General features: G+C 41.9%; 1 protein-coding gene across 3 annotated transcripts in view; it reads left to right on the top strand.

Moving 5' to 3' along the window:
* The window catches only part of LOC125250790 (protein NLRC5-like), a 243665-nt gene that overhangs the window by 107928 nt on the left and 115202 nt on the right, over positions 1 to 20535 (top strand). For 2 of the 3 annotated variants that reach the window (XM_048163563.1, XM_048163564.1), the window contains 2 exons: positions 16017 to 16190; positions 16418 to 16591. In XM_048163563.1, coding sequence (XP_048019520.1) covers positions 16017 to 16190; positions 16418 to 16591 — 348 coding nt within the window. Of the gene's footprint in view, positions 1 to 14402; positions 14574 to 16016; positions 16191 to 16417; positions 16592 to 20535 lie in introns of all 3 variants that reach the window. The other variant, XM_048163565.1, reaches the window with a different exon arrangement.

Below are 20535 nucleotides of genomic sequence, written 5' to 3'. Positions count from 1 at the left end.
CTGCAGCAGTGTGGTTAAAGTTTTTATTTGTGCACATCTAAATGACTTCCAAGAAGCTCTCGAAGGCTGCGCAGCAGAGTAAAGATGGCGACGCCACGGGTGATTCCCTCCCCTCAGCAACCGCCAGCGCTATACTCGCTGCTATTGAGACACAAGGCAACGATCTGAAGAGGCTGATTGAGGATACTAAGTTGTCTATCAACAATCGCCTTGATGCACTGGATGCCGTGCTGGCGAATGTACAGTCTGAACAGTCGGGTGTTAAAAAAAGGGTCGAGGAGTTGGAACTAGCCGTGACGGGCTGTGATTCGCGCTTGGAAGATGTAGAGAGAATCTGTGAGGAATTGCGTTCTGACAACAAATTTCTCCGTGCTAAGGTGAATGATTTGGAGGGCCGCTCTCGCAGGCTTAATTTGAAATTTGTGGGGATAAAAGAAGGAGCGGAGCAGGGTCATCCTACTACGTTTATTTCTGAGCTGATCGCCACGGTGTTTGGCCAAGACAAATTTCCTAAACCGATCAAAGTGGATCGCGCTCACAGGTCGTTGCGACCGAAGCCTTCAGATGATGAGAGGCCGCGTCCGATCATTGCGAAGCTTCACCATGATCGCGATAAAGAACTGATCCTTCGTCTGAGCCGCGAGAACGCTCCGTTACATTACATGGGGAAACCAGTGCATATTTTTCCTGATTACACAGCGGAGGTGGCCTCGAGACGGCGCGCATTTGGATCAGTGCTGAAAGTTCTGAAGGAAGCCGGGGTATCTTGCTCTCTACTTTTTCCTGCAAGATTGCGAGTTAAACACAAGGACTCCATCTCTATGTTTGACTCGCCAGATGAAGCACGAAAATTTGCAGACTCTCTTTCTGCCGAATGACTTTTCCTTGGTGACTCTAGATTACTAGGCTGCTGCAATGGTCTGGTCTGGCCAGACTGCATAATTTTCCTTTAATTACTTATTTGGTTATTCTAACTTGATGGACTGTTTTGAATATTCTCAGCAGTTGGAGCGTGATCGAGACTTTTTTCCCTCGCTGTTTAGTTTTCTTGTTTTCTCTCCCTGTGCTCCGCTACCTTCCAGATGATGATGGGTAAGTTTTGCCGTTTCAGTTGGGGAAACGGTCGTGGGTGGGGTGTGTGTTGTGAAGGGGTTGGCCAGACTATTTGTTTTTTTGTGTTTATTGCCTGCTGTTATCCATTACTAATGTTATGTGACTTTATTGACAATGGTTGATGCATTTAGTTCTGTTGGAGGGACTAATGTTACATTTGTATCTTGGAATGTTAGAGGTATGGGACACCAGATTAAAAGAGGCAAAGTATTTGCACATCTTAAGTCCCTCTCTGCTGATATTATTTTCCTTCAAGAGACCCACATCAATCATAATGAACAGAGACGACTTAGATCTAACTGGATCTCACAAGTATATCAGTCCTCCTTTTCCTCAAAGGCTAGGGGTGTTGCCATTTTATTTCGCAAATCCATCCCATTTCGGTTGTCAACTGTCATTGCTGATCCTGCCGGTAGATATATTTTAGTTTCCGGTCATATACATTCCTTTCCAATTACTTGTTTAAACATATATGGTCCAAATTTTGATGATCCTAATTTTTTCAGAAAGGTTTTTGATTTACTTCCTGACCCCAGTTCTACAAACATAATAATTGGTGGCGATTTTAACTGTTATCTTGATGCCTATTTGGACCGTTCCTCCACACAGGTCCCTCATATTTTACACTCAGTTAGCACTTTAAATCATATATGTAAATCCTTGAATTTAGTTGACATTTGGAGATTGCAACACCCATCTGTTAGAGACTACTCATTCTTTTCATCTGTACACAAAACCTATACTAGAATTGATTATTTTCTTGTTGACTCTAAACTTATACAAAATGTTATACAGACCAAGTATAATAATATAATAATCTCTGACCATAGCCCACTTACCATGGTGTTTAAGCTCTCTCTGTCTCAGTCTAAGTACTGTTGGCGTTTGAACCCTGGTTTATTACTACAAGAGCATACTCATAAATACATTTCTTCCCACATTAAACAGTTTCTTGATTTCAACGATAAAGGTGATGTGTCCGATTCCATTCTATGGGAGACCTTTAAAGTAGTAATGCGGGGTAATATAATTGCCTATGAAGCAAGCAGAAATAAAGAGAAACGTAAACGTCTTGCCGAAATTGAAGCCCTGCTTCCAACCATGGAGCAGGTATATAGACTATCCAAATCCCAGTCTGATCTTAATAACATGTTAAAACTGAAATACGAATATAATAATATTTTGAGTGAGCAGGTCAGTAATATGCTTCTTAAATTAAAATGTAAACAGTTTGAGCTGGGTGATAAACCTGATAAGTTACTCTCTCGGCAACTAAGAGGCATGCAGGCCAAAAGAGCTATTTTTCAAATTAAGTCAGGCTCTGGTGTGCTGTTAACTAATCCAAAGGAAATAAATGCGTTGTTTTCTTGAATTTTATAAGCATCTTTTTACCTCAAAATGTAACGTGTTCCGATTCAGATATAACTGACTTTCTTGATACTATGGACGTTCCGAAGCTTAGTGAGGCTGCCAGAGCAGAGCTGGATAAGGAGTTCACTTTGGATGAAATTTTGAAGGCCATTAGGTCCTTTCCTAATGGTAAGGCCTCAGGGCCTGACGGGTTCTGTGTTGAATTCTATAAAGCTCATGCAGATACAATTGGCCCTTTATTACTTAGAATGATAAATAATTCTTTTAAAAATAAACTGTTTCCTAATTCTCTCTATGAGGCAAACATTTGTTTATTATTGAAAAAAGACAGAGGATGACACTGATCCTTCCAGTTATAGACCATTTAAGTTTGCTTAACTGCGACCAGAAGATTGTTGCAAAAGTGTTGGCCAGCCGTCTGAGCAAACATATTGCCTCATTAATTCATCCTGATCAGACTGGATTTATTTTGGGTAGATTCTCCTTTTCAAATGTTCGGCGTCTGTTAAATGTTATGTATAGTGTAGGCTCTCAGAGGTCTAAGGCTGCCATTATTTCACTTGATGCCGAGAAGGCTTTTGATCAGATTGAATGGCGATATCTATATTCAGTGCTCGATAAGTTTGGGTTTGGTAAAAATTTTTGTGCATACATTGAGGATGCTTTATGCAAACCCAAAATCCGCCATACTTACCAATCTGGACAAATCGGACTATATTCCTCTTTATCGTGGGACAAGGCAGGGTTGTTGCCTTAGTCCCTTATTATTCAATTTGGCACTGGAGCCACTGGCCATAAGCATTCGGCACCATTCTGCTATTAGTGGCATTACAATTGGGTCTGTAGAGACCAGACTATCTTTATATGCAGATGATTTACTTTTATTTTTAAATGATGCTGTTGATTCTTTGCCCCCCTTAATGGATTTGATAAGTCATTTTGGTTCTTTTTCCGGGTAGTCAATTAACTGGAAGAAAAGCATTTTTGTTCCTCTTGGCAGTAATTTTCCTAATAATTTTTTAGAGTCCCTCCCTTTTAAAATTGTTCGTGATTATTTTACGTATTTAGGATTGGCAATTCCAACATATCCAAAAGACATATTTAAGCTTAATATTGTGGCTGCAATAAAGAGCCTTAAATCCACCATTGAAAAATTGAGAATCTTGCCATTATCTTTGATTGGCCGTATTAATGCTATAAAAATGGTGGCCCTATCCAAGGTTTTTATATTTGTTTCAGAATTTGCCTATTTATCTTACAAAATCTTTTTTTTTTAAAATAGACTCTATAATTTTTTCTTTTATTTGGGGTTTTAAGGCACATCGTATCTCTAAGGTACATTTAGAAAAATCTAAAGCACTGGGTGGATTGGCAATGCCAGTTTTTCAACATTATTACTGGGCAGCGAACGTAAGGGCTTTGATGTATTGGAATTATGGCTCACCCTGTTTTGATCAGAGTGCAGTGGATACCCCTAGCTGGATTCACATGGAATCTCATTCTGTAATTAAGAGCTCTCTTCCTGCTTTACTATTAGCCAATTTGAGTGTTCCTTTAAAGAACATTACTAAAAATTTTGTAGTGCATAGCTCATTAAGGATATTAAAACAAATTAAGAAACTTCTTGGTATCACACAGCCCTCTCTTTACTCTCCCATATGTGAGAATCATAATTTTATACCTTCTTTGACTGACAGAGTCTTCCAAATTTGGAATAATAAAGGTCTTTCTACATTTAATGAGCTGTACACAGACGGTCACTTTTCCTCTTTTGATCACCTTCTTAGTAGATTTCATGTTTCTCATTCTCATGTTTTTCGTTACTTGCAGATTCGACATTATGTCCGGCAGGCTTTCTCTGATTTTAGGATTCAGCAGGAAGAGCACTGTTTCTATAATCTAGTGCGAAGAGCGCCAGACTCGAGGCATATGGTTTCGCTATTTGTTTCCCTGTTCTCTGCTCAGTTGAATTCATCTTCTGATTATCTTAGGGTAGCCTGGAAAAAGGAGGCTGGTGTCAACCTATCTGTCAATCTCTGGTCTGAAATCTTGAAAAGAATACATAGCTGTTCCATCAATGCAAGACTTCAATTAATTCAGTTTAAAACTGTACACAGACTGCACTATTCCAAAACCAAACTCCATAAGATCTACCCAACTGTGTCTCCTTTGTGTGATCGATGTCAGGGTGCAGAGGGAACCTTAGCTCATTCTTTTTGGTTTTGCCTGAAACTCCAGAATTACTGGCAAGATATTTTCTCTTGGTACTCAGTGGCATATGATCAGACTATTCCTCCTGAATTTGAATTGGCCATCTTTGGCTATTCTGATACAGTGTCCTCTTTACCTCATTATTTACAGCTAGCATTAATGCTGGGAATGGTGGTAGCCAAGAGAATTATATTAAGAGACTGGAAAGCCACTGCTTCTCCATGTTTTCAGAAATGGTTGGCTGAGATGGTGTCTGTCTTAAACCTTGAAAAAATACGGCTTAACGAAGCAAAGTCTCTTACTTTTTCCATGGTCTGGGGTCCCTTCCTCCAACATTTACATGATAGCAGAACTCAAAGATAGTCATATGTCTGTTATACTATGTTTTTTGTGCTGATTTCTATCCCTCCAATTGTATGAGTTTTATTTACTCTTTGTACTTTATCTAGGCATTTATGTTATCTGTGTCTGGTCTCTTTTTTTTTTTTTTTTTTTTGGGGGGGGGTTGAGGGGTGTTTGTTGTTTGTTTGCTGTTATAAAACTAATAAAAATAATATTGAGAATAGATGACAATAAACATCAGTTAACATTTTAGAGTCCTTTCTAAATAAAGTCTCATGACATGGTCTTGAAAAACATGTAATAAAACTCAAGAGTTTTAAACCTATCATCTTCAGATTTGAAATATAACATGGTCAGACATGTGGCTTTAGCTGCAGTGCATTTCTAGATTGCCACAAGGCCAACTTCACTTTTATTTTCATAAATATATTTCATAAAAATACATTTCTAATAACTTTTCAAAATTTCAAAGCTATTTTTAACTATTTTCTTCATTGTGACAATAATTAATTATGAGTTTACCATAAACTGCAAAGTGTCTGCTTTCAAATGAGACCTTACTTATGCTTTTAGTGCAAAGGGTTCATGAACTGTATCTGTTTTAGTTTGGGTATGTCATTTTTTGGGATTTTGCAAAAGCGGGGGTGCTGGCTAACAGGTTAAATATGCAAGGCAAGGCAATTTTATTTGTATAGCACATTTCATACACCATGGTAATTCAAAGTGCTTTACATAAAAAAGAATAATAAAAATAGAACATAAGAAAAAAGAAATAACAGTAAAAACAGAGAATTTTGCTATCTGGATGGAAGAGCTAGGAAGTCTTAGGGAGTTTGTCGTTGTTGTTGTTGTTGTTGTTGTTGTTGTTGTTGTCCATCAGAGTGGATCTAAATGGATCTATCCATCAGAGCGGATCAGAATGGATCTTCCTCTTATAAAATAAAGTGCAAACAGTTCGGACATAGCACAGTGCTCAATCAGCAAATGCATAGATAAAAAAGATGTGTTTTGAGTCTGGATTTGAATGTGGCTACTGTTGGAGCACACCTGATCTCTTCTGGAAGCTGGTTCCAGCTGCGGCTGGCGTAACAGCTAAAAGCAGACTCTCCTTGCTTTGAGTGAACCCTTGGTATTTCTAAATGACTTGATCCTGATGATCTGAGTGATCTGTTAGGTTTATATTCTATGAGCATATCTGCAATGTATTGAGGTCCTAGACCACTGAGTGATTTATAAACAAGTAACAGTACTTTAAAATCAATTCTAAATGCAACTGGAAGCCAGTGCAAGGACCTGAGGACTGGTGTGATGTGTTCATGTTTTCGGGTTCTGCTCAGAATCATGGCAGCAGCGTTCTGTACGAGCTGCAGCTGTCTTATGGTCTTTTTGGGAAGACCAGTTAGGAGCCCATTACAATAATCCACCCGGCTGGTGATGAAAGCATGAACAAGTTTCTCTAAGTCTTGACTGGAGACAAAGCATCTAATTCTTGCAATATTTTTGAGACGATAATATGCTGATTTAGTTATTGTCTTTACATGGCTACTGAAACTCAGGTCTGACTCCAAAATCACACCAAGATTCCTTTACTTGATTTTTAGTTGTTTGACCCCTAGAGTGAAGGTACATGTTCACTTTGAGAACTTCATCTTTGTTTCCAAACGCAATGATTTCAGTTTTGTCTTTGTTTAACTGAAGGAAGTTTAGACACATCCAATTTTAATTTCATCAATGCATTGGCACAGGGAGTCAATGGGGCTGTAGTCGTTAGGTGATAGGGCTAGGTAAATCTGGGTGTCATCTGCATAGCTGTGATATGCAATTTGGTTCTTTCTCATTATTTGGCTCAGTGGCAGCATATATAGGTTGAACAGGAGGGGTGCAAGTATTGAACCTTGAGGGACTCCGCATGTCATGGATGTCCACTCAGACTTATGGTCACCGATACTCACATAATAACCTCTCCCTTCTAAGTATGATCTGAACCATTTAAGGACCATCCCAGAAAGCCCAACCCAGTTTTCCAGCCTGTCAAGAAGAATGTTGTGATCGACAGTGTCAAACGCAGCACTGAGGTCGAGTAGAACCAGCACTGATAATTTACCTGAATCTGTGTTAAGGCAAATATCATTTATTATCTTTATGAGTGCTGTCTCTGTGCTGTGATGCGGTCGGAAACCAGATTGAAAGTTGTCAAAGTATCCATTCAAGCTTAAGAACTCGTTCAGCTGATTGAAAACAACCTTTTCAATGATCTTGCCTATGAAAGGAAGATTTGAGATTGGCCTGTAGTTGCTCAATATGGTGTTATCCAGATTGCTCTTTTTCAGGAGGGGCTTGACAACTGCAGTTTTCAGGGATTTTGGAAAAGTCCCAGAGAGAAGTGAAGCATTTACCACTTCTAGGAGATCTGTTTCTAAACAGTTAAACACACTTTTGAAAAAGATGTGGGAAGTGTGTCAAGGGCGCAGGTTGATGTTTTAAGGTGCTGTACTGTTTCTTCCAAAATTTTACCATCAATTGCTTCGAAAACAGACATAATAGCTGCTTTCTGATGTTGTGATCTGATCTGTTTTACCCCAGTGCAGCTCAAGGATGTGCTGATCGCCTTTCTGATATTATTAATTTTCTCAGAGAAGAAGGAAGCGAACTCACAGCATTTGCTGTCTGAGAGCATTTCACTGGGAATCTGACTTGGGGGGTTTGTTAGTCTCTCTACAGTAGCAAAAAGAGTGCGGGTGTTGTTTAAGTTTTTGTTTATAATATTTGAGAAGAAGGTCTGTCTAGCTTTGCCTAATTCCACATTGAAAGCATGAAGAATATCTTTATAGATGTTGTAATGGATTTCAAGTTTTGTCTTTCGCCACATGCGCTCAGCTTTTCTGCATTGTCTTTTCATATTTTGCACTGCTGTTGAGTTTCTCCATGGTGCTTTTTGTCTGCCACTTTTCTTCCTGACTTTCACAGGAGCAATGTTATCAATAACATTCTGTACTTTTGAGTTAAAAGAATCAAGGAGAAAATCAACAGAGTCTGCAGATATGCTTGGTGTTAAAGATATAGCCTTCATAAACAGTGCACTAGTATTCTCATTTAAGCATCGCTTTTTGACCGAGATAGATCTAGCTTCAGCAGTCGGAGATATCAATAAATCAAAGAAAATACAGAAATGATCAGATAGTGCTACATCCTTAATGACAATGGATGAAATGTTTAGATCCTTACTAATAATTAAATGTAGAGTGTATCCACGATTGTGTGTAGGTCCATGAACATGTTGAGTCAGATCAAAAGTATTCAAAACAGTTATGATTTCTTTTGCCATATTGGATTCTGCATTTTCTATGTGGATGTTAAAGTCCCAGTAATAGCAAAACAGTCAAACTCAGAGGAAATTGCTGATAACAGTTCTGTAAAGTCCTCCACAAAGGCTGGAGAGTATTTTTGAGGCCTGTAGATAACTATAAGTAGAATGCGAGGAGCACCTTTTAACACAATACCCAAGTATTCGAAAGACAAGTAATCACCAAATGACACTTGCTTGCATTGATAGACATCTTTAAATAGAGCAGCAACACCTCCACCTCTCCTAACATCTCTGCAGACACTCATAAAAGTAAAGTTAGGAGGGGCTGTTTCATTCAGGATTGTTGCACTGCAGCTGTCTTCAAGCCATGTTTCATTTAGAAGAATAAAATCTTGGTTGTTTGTGGTTATTAAGTCATTGACTAGAAGTGATTTATTTTTAAGTGAGCGGATGTTTAAAAGTGCTAACTTAACAGTCTTACTTTCTGTACTTCCAGTAATCTTAGTTTGACGTGTAATAGGTAAGCAGATTAAATGGGTTTGCCAAACGGTTTGAGAAGGCCTTAGGCTTTCTATAACGTAATAAAACAGAAATAGAGAAAGCTACAGGCACACTGGGTTCCCACTTGTTATGTAAACATTTGATAAAGTCACTGTTATCATAGCGGGGACCTGACACACATCACTGAGAGCTGTTATCGGTTGTTTTTGGTTCACCTAGAACAGACGGAGGAGGTTGAGGGCCCTGGCGTTGTGGCAGGGGCCGAAGAGCTCTCGCAGGAGGAGGGGGAGGGTGAGCTGGGCCCACAGGCTTTGGTGGTTTCGGGGCTTTTGTTGATATCTGGGGGCTCGCAGCAAAAGAGTGGGAGAGTTTGGTTCCAGCATACACCAGTTCCTCCATTTTCTCTGAGAAGCACAGAAGAGGGGATGCTGGAGAAAGGGATAACGTGTCCGGTGAGAGGGGCTGTTGCTCTGGTGTTACCGGAGGCTGTAATATGTTGTCCTGGCTTCCCTGGCTGTTTTTCCCGAAAGTCGTCCTTGGGTGCTGAATCTTGGAGCAGTTCTAACACGTCACTGTCTCCCGGTGAGCTCTGTGGGCAGGGCTCAGTCAGCATTGTGTGCGTGAGCAGTGGTTGTTGTGGCTGCGTGGTGTTATCATTGACCTTGTGGGATGTGTCAACCGCATGTCCATTCAGGTGCTGAAATGAAGTCCTGTGGTCATCATTAATATCATTCTTCCCCACATGAATGATTAGTCGATTTGCAGTCTTATATTTCATCAGAATGCTCTTAAGTTCCCTGTTTACATCAGAAACTGTTGCTTGTGGAAGGCAGCATGTAGTTGTATCCCTGCTGCTAATGTTTCTGATAATAGAGTCACCCACTATCAGAGTCCTGGGCTCGGCTGCTCTCTGAGCTGAGTGCCGCTGACTGTTCAACCTTGAGCGGCAGTTAGCATCGGTGTTAGCTGCTGGCTGATTTGATCTGTGTCCGATCATGTTTGGGGATTCCTCACCCACATTCATCATGTCTGGAGATTCCTCACCCACATTCATTAACACTTCAAATCTGTTCTCCAGATGTATTGGCGGTGTTAGGGAGCTAGTGTTTGGGGTAGAGGATGCTACTGCATTAATATGTGACACTCGTGACAATCTGATGTCTCGAGTGCCTTTGGGTCTTGCTCCCTGTGTGTGCCATCGATTAATATGTTGATCAATTTCGGCACTCAGTACGGTCTGTTTAGGGGCATTAGATTCATGGGACTCACCGATTGTGTGCTGAGGACATCCATGATGAAACTCTGTTGTGTGTTCCTTCTGGTTTGGTAGTCCCGCAAGTAACTTTGTTTCAAGAACTGCAATCCTTTGTAGAAGTCTGTGGCAGTTTGTGCAGCAGGTAGATTCTTCAACCAGAGGAGGCATATTATTTCTAATCCTTTTGGATGTAGGCAGCTGTGTTTTCCCTTCTCCGGAATGTAAGCTGATGGCTGCCGTCAGTGGGAGGCTGGTTGGATAAAAATTCCCCTTTTTTGTAGCAATTCTTCCAGTTAAAAAGATTGTTGGTGCCAAGGTTTGTCGTTTGAGCACTGTGCCTATTTGCTGTAGTTAAAATTAGGAGATAAAATATAAAAGCAATAGTGTCATGATCATTAGTGTGAGTGCCCTATCAGCCACTAGAGGGCACTCCATCCTGGACTCTTGTTTTCACCCCGTGGACTTCATTACCCATAACGCACTGCCGGACTCATTATCTCATGATCTCTTCATTACTCACAGCTGTCTTGTATTATGTTATCAGTGTCTGTCTATTTATACCCTGTTGGTTTCTGTTCTAGTCATGGAGTTTTCAGTTCACATTTCCCGGTCTGTGTTGTTTCTTGTTCCCTGTTTTTGTGCCTGTTTTTGTATGGACTGCTACTCTGGATTTTGACCCTGGCCTGTTTATGGATTCACAATATTGGATTACCCATTAAACTTACCTGCATTTGGATCTGTCTCTTGTCTCCGTGTTTGCTACCGTGACAGAAAACTCCATGCCCTAAGGATCCAGCAGGATGGGAATCTTTATCACTCCTCCAACCACTGTGGAGGAACGGATGGCTCGCCTGGAGAACCTAACCACCCTGAGGCAACAGGGCAGAGAGGTGGGTGGTTTGGCACAATTGTTTTGGACCCTGGCAGTAGGGCTGGGATATAGTGATATCGCTCTGAAGGAAATTTTTAATAGATGCCTGGATGACCCTCTGCCTCATTGGGAGTTGGAGGGTCTTCAGATCCTGGATTTCTGGAGCTTCATTACGTATCTTGGATTTAGAAGCCAGTGGGCTATACCTGGTCACCCTGTACCCTACCGTAGAGACTTTCCAGTCGCCACAGAGGAGATGGGCACTGAACCTCTGCTTCACCCCGGTAAAAGGAGGAGGAGAAGGAAGAAGGCTTCCTTCATCCTTCAAGGTTTGGAGTCCACTCCAGAGCCCGCTCCAGTCCTTGAGCCTGCTCCAGCACGTGACTCCGCTCCAGAGGCCACAAGGGAGGTGGGCACTGAGTCTCTGCTTCCCACATCTAAAAGGAGGAAGAGGAGGAGGAAGGCTTCCATTCACCAAGACCCGGAGGCCTCTCCAGAGCTCGCTCCAGCCAGTGAATCCACTCCAGAGCCCGCTCCAGCCAGTGAGTCCACTCCAGAGTTCGCTCCAGCCAGTGAGTCCGCTCCAGCCAGTGAGTCCGCTCCAGCCAGTGAGTCCACTCCAGCCAGTGAGTCTGCTCCAGCCAGTGAGTCCACTCCAGAGCCTGCTCCAGTCAGTGAGTCCACTCCAGTCAGTGAGTCCACTCCAGTCAGTGAATCCACTCCAGAGCCCGCTCCAGCCAGTGAGTCCACTCCAGAGTCCGCTCCAGCCAGTGAGTCCGCTCCAGCCAGTGAGTCCGCTCCAGCCAGTGAGTCCGCTCCAGCCAGTGAGTCCACTCCAGAGCCTGCTCCAGCCAGTGAGTCCACTCCAGCCAGTGAGTCCACTCCAGAGTCCGCTCCAGCCAGTGAGTCCACTCCAGTCAGTGAGTCCACTCCAGAGTCCGCTCCAGCCAGTGAGTCCACTCCAGTCAGTGAATCCACTCCAGAGTCCACTCCAGCCAGTGAGTCCGCTCCAGCCAGTGAGCCCTCTCCAGAGCCCGCTCCAGTCAGTGAACCCGCTCCAGCCAGTGAGTCCACTCCAGAGCCCGCTCCAGCCAGTGAGTCCGTCCCAGAGCCCGCTCCAGTCAGTGAGTCCGCTCCAGCCAGTGAGTCCACTCCAGAGCCTGCTCCAGTCAGTGAACCCGCTCCAGCCAGTGAGTCCACTCCAGAGCCCGCTCCAGCCAGTGAGTCCGCTCCAGAGCCCGCTCCAGCCAGTGAGTCCGCTCCAGAGCCCGCTCCAGCCAGTGAGTCCGCTCCAGAGCCCGCTCCAGCCAGTGAGTCCGCTCCAGAGCCCGCTCCAGCCAGTGAGTCCACTCCAGAGCCCGCTCCAGCCAGTGAGTCCACTACAGAGCCCGCTCCAGCCAGTAAGTCCGCTCCAGCCAGTGAGTCCATTTTGGGTGAGCCACCGCCTCACCCTCATAAGCGGAGGAGAAGGAGGAAAAGGGCTTCATCCATCCTACAAGGCCTGGAGACCACTCTAGAGGTTGTTCGTTGGTTCTCCAAGCGCCTTGCCCTGCCGGCGCCACCGAAGCGCCTTGCCCTGCCGGCGCCACCGAAGCGCCTTGCCCTGCCGGCGCCACCGAAGCGCCTTGCCCTGCCGGCGCCAACTAAGCGCCTTGCCCTGCCGGCGCCAACTAAGCGCCTTGCCCTGCCGGCGCCAACTAAGCGCCTTGCCCTGCCGGCGCCAACTAAGCGCCTTGCCCTGCCGGCGCCAACTAAGCGCCTTGCCCTGCCGGCGCCAACTAAGCGCCTTGCCCTGCCTCCTGAGCAGCCAGAGCTGGCCACGGAAACCGTCACCGAGCTGTCCGCTCTCCCTGATACGGCCACGGAGGCCGTCACCGAGCTGCCCGCTCGCCCTGATATGGCCACGAAGCACCCTTGGCTAGTCCTGCCGCCGCCGTCCAAGCCTTCTGCCCTGCCGCCGCCGTCCAAGCCTTCTGCCCTGCCGCCTCTGCCCAGGCTACCAGAACCGTTGAGACCCGCCTGGTCTGTTCCTCCAGCACCGCCCTGGCACTCAGCCAGGAATCCAGACCTGCCAGTGCCCGCCTGGTCAGTTCCTCCAGCGCCACCCTGGCACTCAGCCAGGACTCCAGAACCGCTGGAACCAGCCTGGTCAGTTCCTCCAGTGCCGCCCTGGTGTTCAGCCTGGACCCCAGACCTGCGGGAACCCGCCTGGTTAGTTCCTCCAGCGCCACCCTGGCAATCGGCCAGGACTCCAGGCCTGCTGGCGCCCGCCTGGTCAGTTCCTCCAGCACCGCCCTGGCCTTCTGTTGGGGACTCTGGACCTGGCCCGCCATCCCTCCCCCTGATCCTCCTCCTGTCCACCTCCCTCCTGAGTTTTTGTGTTTTTGTTTTTTTTCTTTTTTGTCTGGTGGAGTGTCTGGTAGCCGCTCCTTTGAGGGGGGGTAATGTCATGATCATTAGTGTGAGTGCCCTATCAGCCACTAGAGGGCACTCCATCCTGGACTCTTGTTTTCACCCCGTGGACTTCATTACCCATAACGCACTGCCGGACTCATTATCTCATGATCTCTTCATTACTCACAGCTGTCTTGTATTATGTTATCAGTGTCTGTCTATTTATACCCTGTTGGTTTCTGTTCTAGTCATGGAGTTTTCAGTTCACATTTCCCGGTCTGTGTTGTTTCTTGTTCCCTGTTTTTGTGCCTGTTTTTGTATGGACTGCTACTCTGGATTTTGACCCTGGCCTGTTTATGGATTCACGATATTGGATTACCCATTAAACTTACCTGCATTTGGATCTGTCTCTTGTCTCCGTGTTTGCTACCGTGACAAATAGAGCAAAGCGCGGAGCTGTAAGCAAGAGCGTCCGAACAGTAGCGAAGCAGGAAGTAAAGTCAGGTCAAGGCGGTTGGTTTAGGTTTTTTTGGCATCTCCATGTGGTCCTGTTCAATATCGAAACTTAATTTGTCTAAAATGTAAACAATTTCTTTCTATTCCACATACTATACACTATGAATTCTGAAACTTTTTTTTTTTAATGGGTGCTTTGGTGTAGCCTACATAAATGTATGAATTATATAAAATCATATCATTTGGTTATTTGGTGTCCATTTGGAGTCTGCACGTGTCTTTTTTTTTTTTTTTGGAAAGACACCTAAATTTACCTTGAAAAAAGCTGAAAAATACAGTCAAATAGGCAATGATAGCAAAATGGACATGTTAAACAAGATAAATGGTGTATGCTTAATTTCATGATAAGTGTGATTAATCGCCATTAAAATAATATATGTGTAAAACATAATATATATATATATATATATATATATATATATAAAATATAATATATATATATATGCTGTTTAATATTTGTATATAGAAACGTATGGTTTGTGTTCCATCTAATTCTGTGATGTGATTTATTTCCCTTGTAGGTTGGATGATTGTAACTTAACAGACAAAAGCTGTTTAGCTCTGGCTGCAGTTCTTGGATCAGATACCAATCTGAAAGAGCTGAACATGAACAATAATAATCTGCAGGATTCAGGAGTGAAGCTGCTCTGTGGTGGTCTGAAGAATATAAAGTGTAAATTGGAGATACTGAGGTAAGTTGTGCCACAGGAGTCACATGAAGAGAGTGAGGCATGATGACTGACAGCGCAAGAACTTTTGTTAATAAAAGTTGCATTCATTTGTTTAATATAAGTGAGTTTGTCTTTTTGCTCATCTGTCGTTTTATTGTTGTTGTGTTTTCCATTAATATATAGTAATGAACCACAAACAAGGGGAAAATCCAAATCCAATCCAAATCCAAATTTTTTATAATTTATTTCTGTTACAACGCAGGTATACCATGTCATCAGTCCTATTTGTTTTGTTATAAAAGTGTGATGTTTAATATAACCGAGTTTGACATTGTACTATTTTATTGTTGTTGTGTCTTTTTAAGAGTAATATTGAATCAACATTAACTTTCTGGTGTCGGGAAACGCGCTGGCGCGTTTTGCAGAATTTTTTTCACACTGCAGCAAAACAGATTTAAAATACTCTGTAATTTTTTTGTCATAGAGACATAAGTAATATATCAATTGAAACTATGGAATATCTTCTTTTATTTGTGTACACTCAGAGTAAAAACAAAATGTTGTGCTTTCTGCAAAATAAAGAAAACTAACATGATGCGTGATCTGTCATCTCCCTCTGAATGAAGTTTAATCTGAGAGTTCTCAGAAAATGAACTTAAATGTAACTTAGTGAATACTAATCACAAAAAAATTAGACTTATGTCTAAAGAAATGTTGAAATGTCAGGTTTTAAATCGTGTAAGTCAAATCGAAAACAAAAATTCTGTGTTTATGTAATCTGTATGAAAAGAGACACATGTCAGACGCCCATGATTCAGCTAATTATCCGCTAATGTGGCCATGCCCACAGAGCCAGCGCTATTCAGATGCAAATTCTGAGGCAATACATGCATACATAATCTCAATTGTGTATTTATTGTGTTTATCTGTATATATATTAAAGCCATAGTTGGCGACCTCTAGAAGACATGCTATTAGTTCCTGGAATATGCTATTAGTTCAATTTGTTTTGTTTGAAGTAAAGGAAAAATCTAAAATTAAAGATCAAAATGGGCTCTGTGCACAAGATGGTGGCATTGGCTGTGGCAATGCAAGTTTATCTCCACTCATACTCTTTTGGTCTTAAAGACATTCGCATTTACTGTAAGAAGAAACTCATGTGAAACTAGATATAGAAAACAGCTAGATATAATGAATGTTTTTTTTTTTTTTTTTATTAAAGATGATGGTGGTCTATCAGAGACAAAAGAAAACATCATTCATATATTAATGTGTACCTCTGTGTGGTAATTCATTGAGATATGCAGAGATTATCTTTCATTCTTTCTCCTGTTTGCCTCCATATTCAGTTGTCCATTTTGCAACTAGCTTTCAATAAATAGAATAAAATAAAATTAATTTTAAGGATTTATATTGTTCAGGTTTAACTGATTAATCAGCTGAATGTTTTCATTTCTGTTATAGACTCTCTAACTGCAGTGTAACAGAAGAAGGTTATAAAGCTCTGGCTTCAGCTCTGAGATCAAACCCTTCACACCTAATAGAGCTGGATCTCACAGGAAATATAACCAGAAACACAGGAGTGAAGCACTTATGTGACATACTGAAGGATTCAAACTGTAAACTGAAGATTTTGAGGTAAGTAACATTCACATAAAAAAATCAAAATGCTTAACATCACTTCAACAGTTTAAACTAAAGTTAAATTAAAGTTTAAAGTTCTCTATGTCTCCATATTCAGTTGTCAGTGTTTGCAACTATCTTTCAATACATTTGTACAAAGATCAAAATAAAATCCACTTTAAGGATTTATATTGTTCAGGTTTAATTGATTAATCAGCTGAATGTTTTCACTTATGTTCTAGACTGTCTAACTGCAGTGTAACAGAAGAAGGTTATAAAGCTCTGGCTTTAGTTCTGAGATCAAACCCTTCACACCTGATAGAGCTGGATCTCACAGGAAATGATCCTGGACAATCAGGAGTGAAGGAGCTTAATGGTTTACTACAGGATCCAAACTGTCAACTGAAGACACTGAGGTGAGACGAGAGGAAATAATACAAAATGAGTTATATGCAGGCTAAATATTAATAACAAATATATTATTTTAGTTATACAATAAGCTGGAGAATTTGTTGCATCAAAATGATCAAGATCAAATGTTGTGGGTTCTGTCATGATGATGATAACCATCAACACAGTTTAGTTGTGGTCCAAGCTACAGGTCAAAAGGGGCTTTTGCAACCTTTTCATAGTTCCCAGAACTACTGGCTGAAGTAAGATGGTCATGGAATAAACATGGAAAACAGCGACAATGGTAGGGTTGTGTTGTGTTCTTTTCTCTGCCTTGATACTGAAAGTTGTCATAGGAGATTTTGTCCCTTAGCCCCACTTTTTGCTCTTTCAGTTGCATTTACATTCCATTCTCCGTTATCACGAAACCCACGACACACAACAAACGGCTCCGTCCGCAGCATCCTCCATTCACTGTTTTTTAGCGGTTGTAAATGCAGCGCTTAAAGATGCCGCTGTCAGCCGCTTCGCATTTACATTTATTCATTTGGCAGACGCTTTTATCCAATGTGAAGTGAGGAATACAAGCGAGTCAAGTCACCTTTATTTATATAGCCTTTTTACAATGCAGATTGTGTCAAAGCAGCTTTACAGTGATAACAAGTATATAATTTTGGTTGCACAGCAGCTCTTAAAGAATAGTGTCAATGCAGGCAGATCAAAGCACTGTTGAATATCAAATGTCAAGTCAAGTTTCCCCAACTAAGCAAGCCAAAGGTGACAGCAGGAAGGAACCCAAACTCCAACAGGTGACATCAGGTGGCAAACAAGTGGCAAATAGGTGTTAAAATGGGGGAAAAAAAACCTTGGGAGAAACCAGGCTTAGTCGGGGGGCCAGTTCTCCTCTGGCGAACAGTGCTTTGACTCAGGTTGCTATCATAAGTCCGATAGGATCGCAACGTTCAGAGTATTTATTTCAGTTCCATCCAGTTGAGGATTGTATTCATCACGCCGGTATGAACGGTTGTTGAGGAGCTGCGGCACTGGTTGTCATGTTGATGAGGCCTTCACAGTGGATGATCTAGTTGACTCAATCTCTGCTGATCCTTCAGGGCTGCGTTGTGGTTGTATCAAGGTGCAGGTCCTTGATTTCACCTGGATACAGCCCAGATCTGGTTGACTACAGTAAACCTCGGGATAAACAGAAAGACTAATATTAGCGTAGATGCCATTCTTCTTCTGATGTAACAAGCTGACCTAATTTATGCAGCCTAATAATCCATTAATGGATTTGAAAATATAAATTAATCTTTATTTCTTGTTAATTTAGCCAGTGTATCAAATAAATACCTTGGGTTGTGTTTATTTTCTTCTAAAAGTTTTGAAAAATAGGCAGATCTAGCAGTTTTTAAGGCCTTTCTGTACTCAATCATTCTCTCTCTCTCCACGAAATGCGAAATACTTATTATGGCTGCTGTTTTTAGGGCCCGAGTGTGCTCATTGTACCATGGCATTGGATTAATTTCCTTAATCTCCTCCTCAAAGGAGCAACTGAGTCTAATGTGCTGGAAAAGACGGAGGCAATAGTTTCTGTTGCAACATTGAGGTCTTCTAAGCTGTCTAATATGCTAAGGCGATGAAACTGATCAGGAAGATTATTTATAAAGCGATCTTTAGTGGTAGAAATGATGGTTCTACCATATTTATGGCAGGGAGGCAGTTTAACCGCTTTGACTAAATGTAGTATACACTAGATAGTGATCTGAGATGTCATCACTCTGCTGTAGAATTTCAACAGCATCAATATCGATTCCATGTGACAATATTAGATCTAAAGTATGATTACGACAATGAGTGGGTCCTGACACGTGTTGTCTAACACCAATAGAGTTTAGAATGTCTGCAAATGCCAATCCCAATGAATCTTTTTTATTATCTACATGGATATTAAAATAACCAACAACAAGGACTTTATCTGCAGCTAGTACTAACTCCAATAGAAAATCAGCAAATTCTTTGATAAAGTCTGTATGGTGTCCTGGTGGCCTGTATACAGTAGCCAGCACAAATGTCAACTTACATAATGTTACATAAAATCACTTTGAAGGAATTATATTTGAAAGACTTTTGACTAATACTGTAAATATTATTATAAATTACAGCAACACCTCCCCCTTTGCCTTTCTGATTAGGATTGTGTCGATAATCATAACCTTGAGGACTAGACTCATTTAAAGTAATGTAATCGTCCGTTTTTAGCCAAGTTTCTGTCAAACACAGCACATCTAGAATATTGTCTGTGATAATATAATTTACAATAAGTGATTTTGAAGAAAGGGATCTAATATTTAACAACCCAAGTTTTATCATTTGTTTATTTGTTGAACATCAATTAAATTTTTGCCATTAAATGGGTTTGGAAGTTTTTTGTTTTTACTAGTTCGGGGTACAGACACAGTCTCTATCTGATAATATCTAGGTGTAAGAGTTTCTGTGTGTTGGGAATTATCTGACTTCTGTAATGTGAGGCAGCTAGCAGACGGTCGGTTTAGCCAGTCTGTCTGCTTCCTGACTTGGGCCCCAGTTTGTCATGTTTCAGCTCTGAGACTATGTGCCATATTACTAGAGAGAAGAGCAGCACCATCCCGAGAGGGATGAATACCATCTCTTTTCAACAGGTCAGGTCTGCCCCAAAAACTTTTCCAATTGTCTATGAAACCTATGTTATTTTGCGGACACCACTTGACAGCCAGCCATTGAGTGATGATAATCTCATCACTCTGACGAACAGGAAGGGGACCAGAGCAAATTACTTCTCCTGAAATTGTACTTGCGAGTTCACACATCTCTTTAATGTTAATTGTTGAAGTCAAACATCATTAGTGCCGACGTGAATAATAATTTTAGAGTATTTACGATTAGCATTAGCCAGCACTTTTAAATTAGCTTTGATGTCAGGTGCTCTGGCTCCCGGCAAACATGTGACTATGGTGGCTGGTGTCTCTATTTTCACGTTCCGTGTAATAGAATCGCCAATAACTATAGGGAACTTTCAACAGGATTCTCAGTGGGTGTGTCACTGAGTGGGGAGAACCTGTTTGATGTTCTGACTGGAACGGAAGAGTGGTGTTTTCCGCGGCTAGGCCGCCTCACCGTTACCCAAGTGCCCTGCTGCGCGGGCTCTACAGTCGGAACCGAACAATGTACAGAGTTCACTAAGCTAGTCGCCACCAAAGCAGTATCTGAAACCCTTGCATTCTTACTATCCTCGATTAAAGTTTGGATGCGTGTCTCTAATTCTGAGATTCTCTCTGTCAGCCTGACTATTTCTCTACATTTATGACATGTAAATCCCTCGTTGTTGACAGAGAAAGCTATACTAAACATGTGACAAGTGGAACAACTTGCAATAATGGGAGAGGATGACATGACTCACTGTGTTTGAAGACTGATCCGACTTAACACAGCTGTTTGATGAACGCGTTGAAAGAGGAGCGTGCGAGAGACTGATGACAAGTTAACAAGCTAGCAAGATGCAAATGCTTTGTAATAGATAAAAAAAAAAAAAAAAGCTAGCGACATCAGATTAATGTGGTAGGCAATATTATATATAAGGTAATGATAATATAAGCAACAATTAATAAAAGTAAGAGATTCAAACAAAGCTATTCAGAACTATACGGAGTTACAGACGCAAACCACTCTGAGCAGCGAGGCAGACAGGAGCAATCGGGGTTTTTTGTTGTTGTTTTTTTTTTTTTTATAAAGATGAGGTTAAGTGCTCACGAAAGACAGTTTTCAGCTGTCTTATGAATATTGCCAGGGTTTCTGCATTCCGGAGGAAGGAAGGAAGATCGTTCCACCAGGATGGAGCAGTGAACGAGAATGTTCTGGAGAGTGATTTTGTGCCTCTCTGTGATGGTACCACGAGCCTTCGTTCCTTTTAATGAGCGTAGGTTCTGGTAGGAGT

The sequence above is a fragment of the Megalobrama amblycephala genome, linkage group LG17 (genome assembly GCF_018812025.1).
Source record: "Megalobrama amblycephala isolate DHTTF-2021 linkage group LG17, ASM1881202v1, whole genome shotgun sequence".
Taxonomy (NCBI): Eukaryota; Metazoa; Chordata; class Actinopteri; order Cypriniformes; family Xenocyprididae; genus Megalobrama; species Megalobrama amblycephala.
Note: the sequence above shows the minus strand (reverse complement) of the source record. Positions and strands in the feature narration are given on the sequence as shown.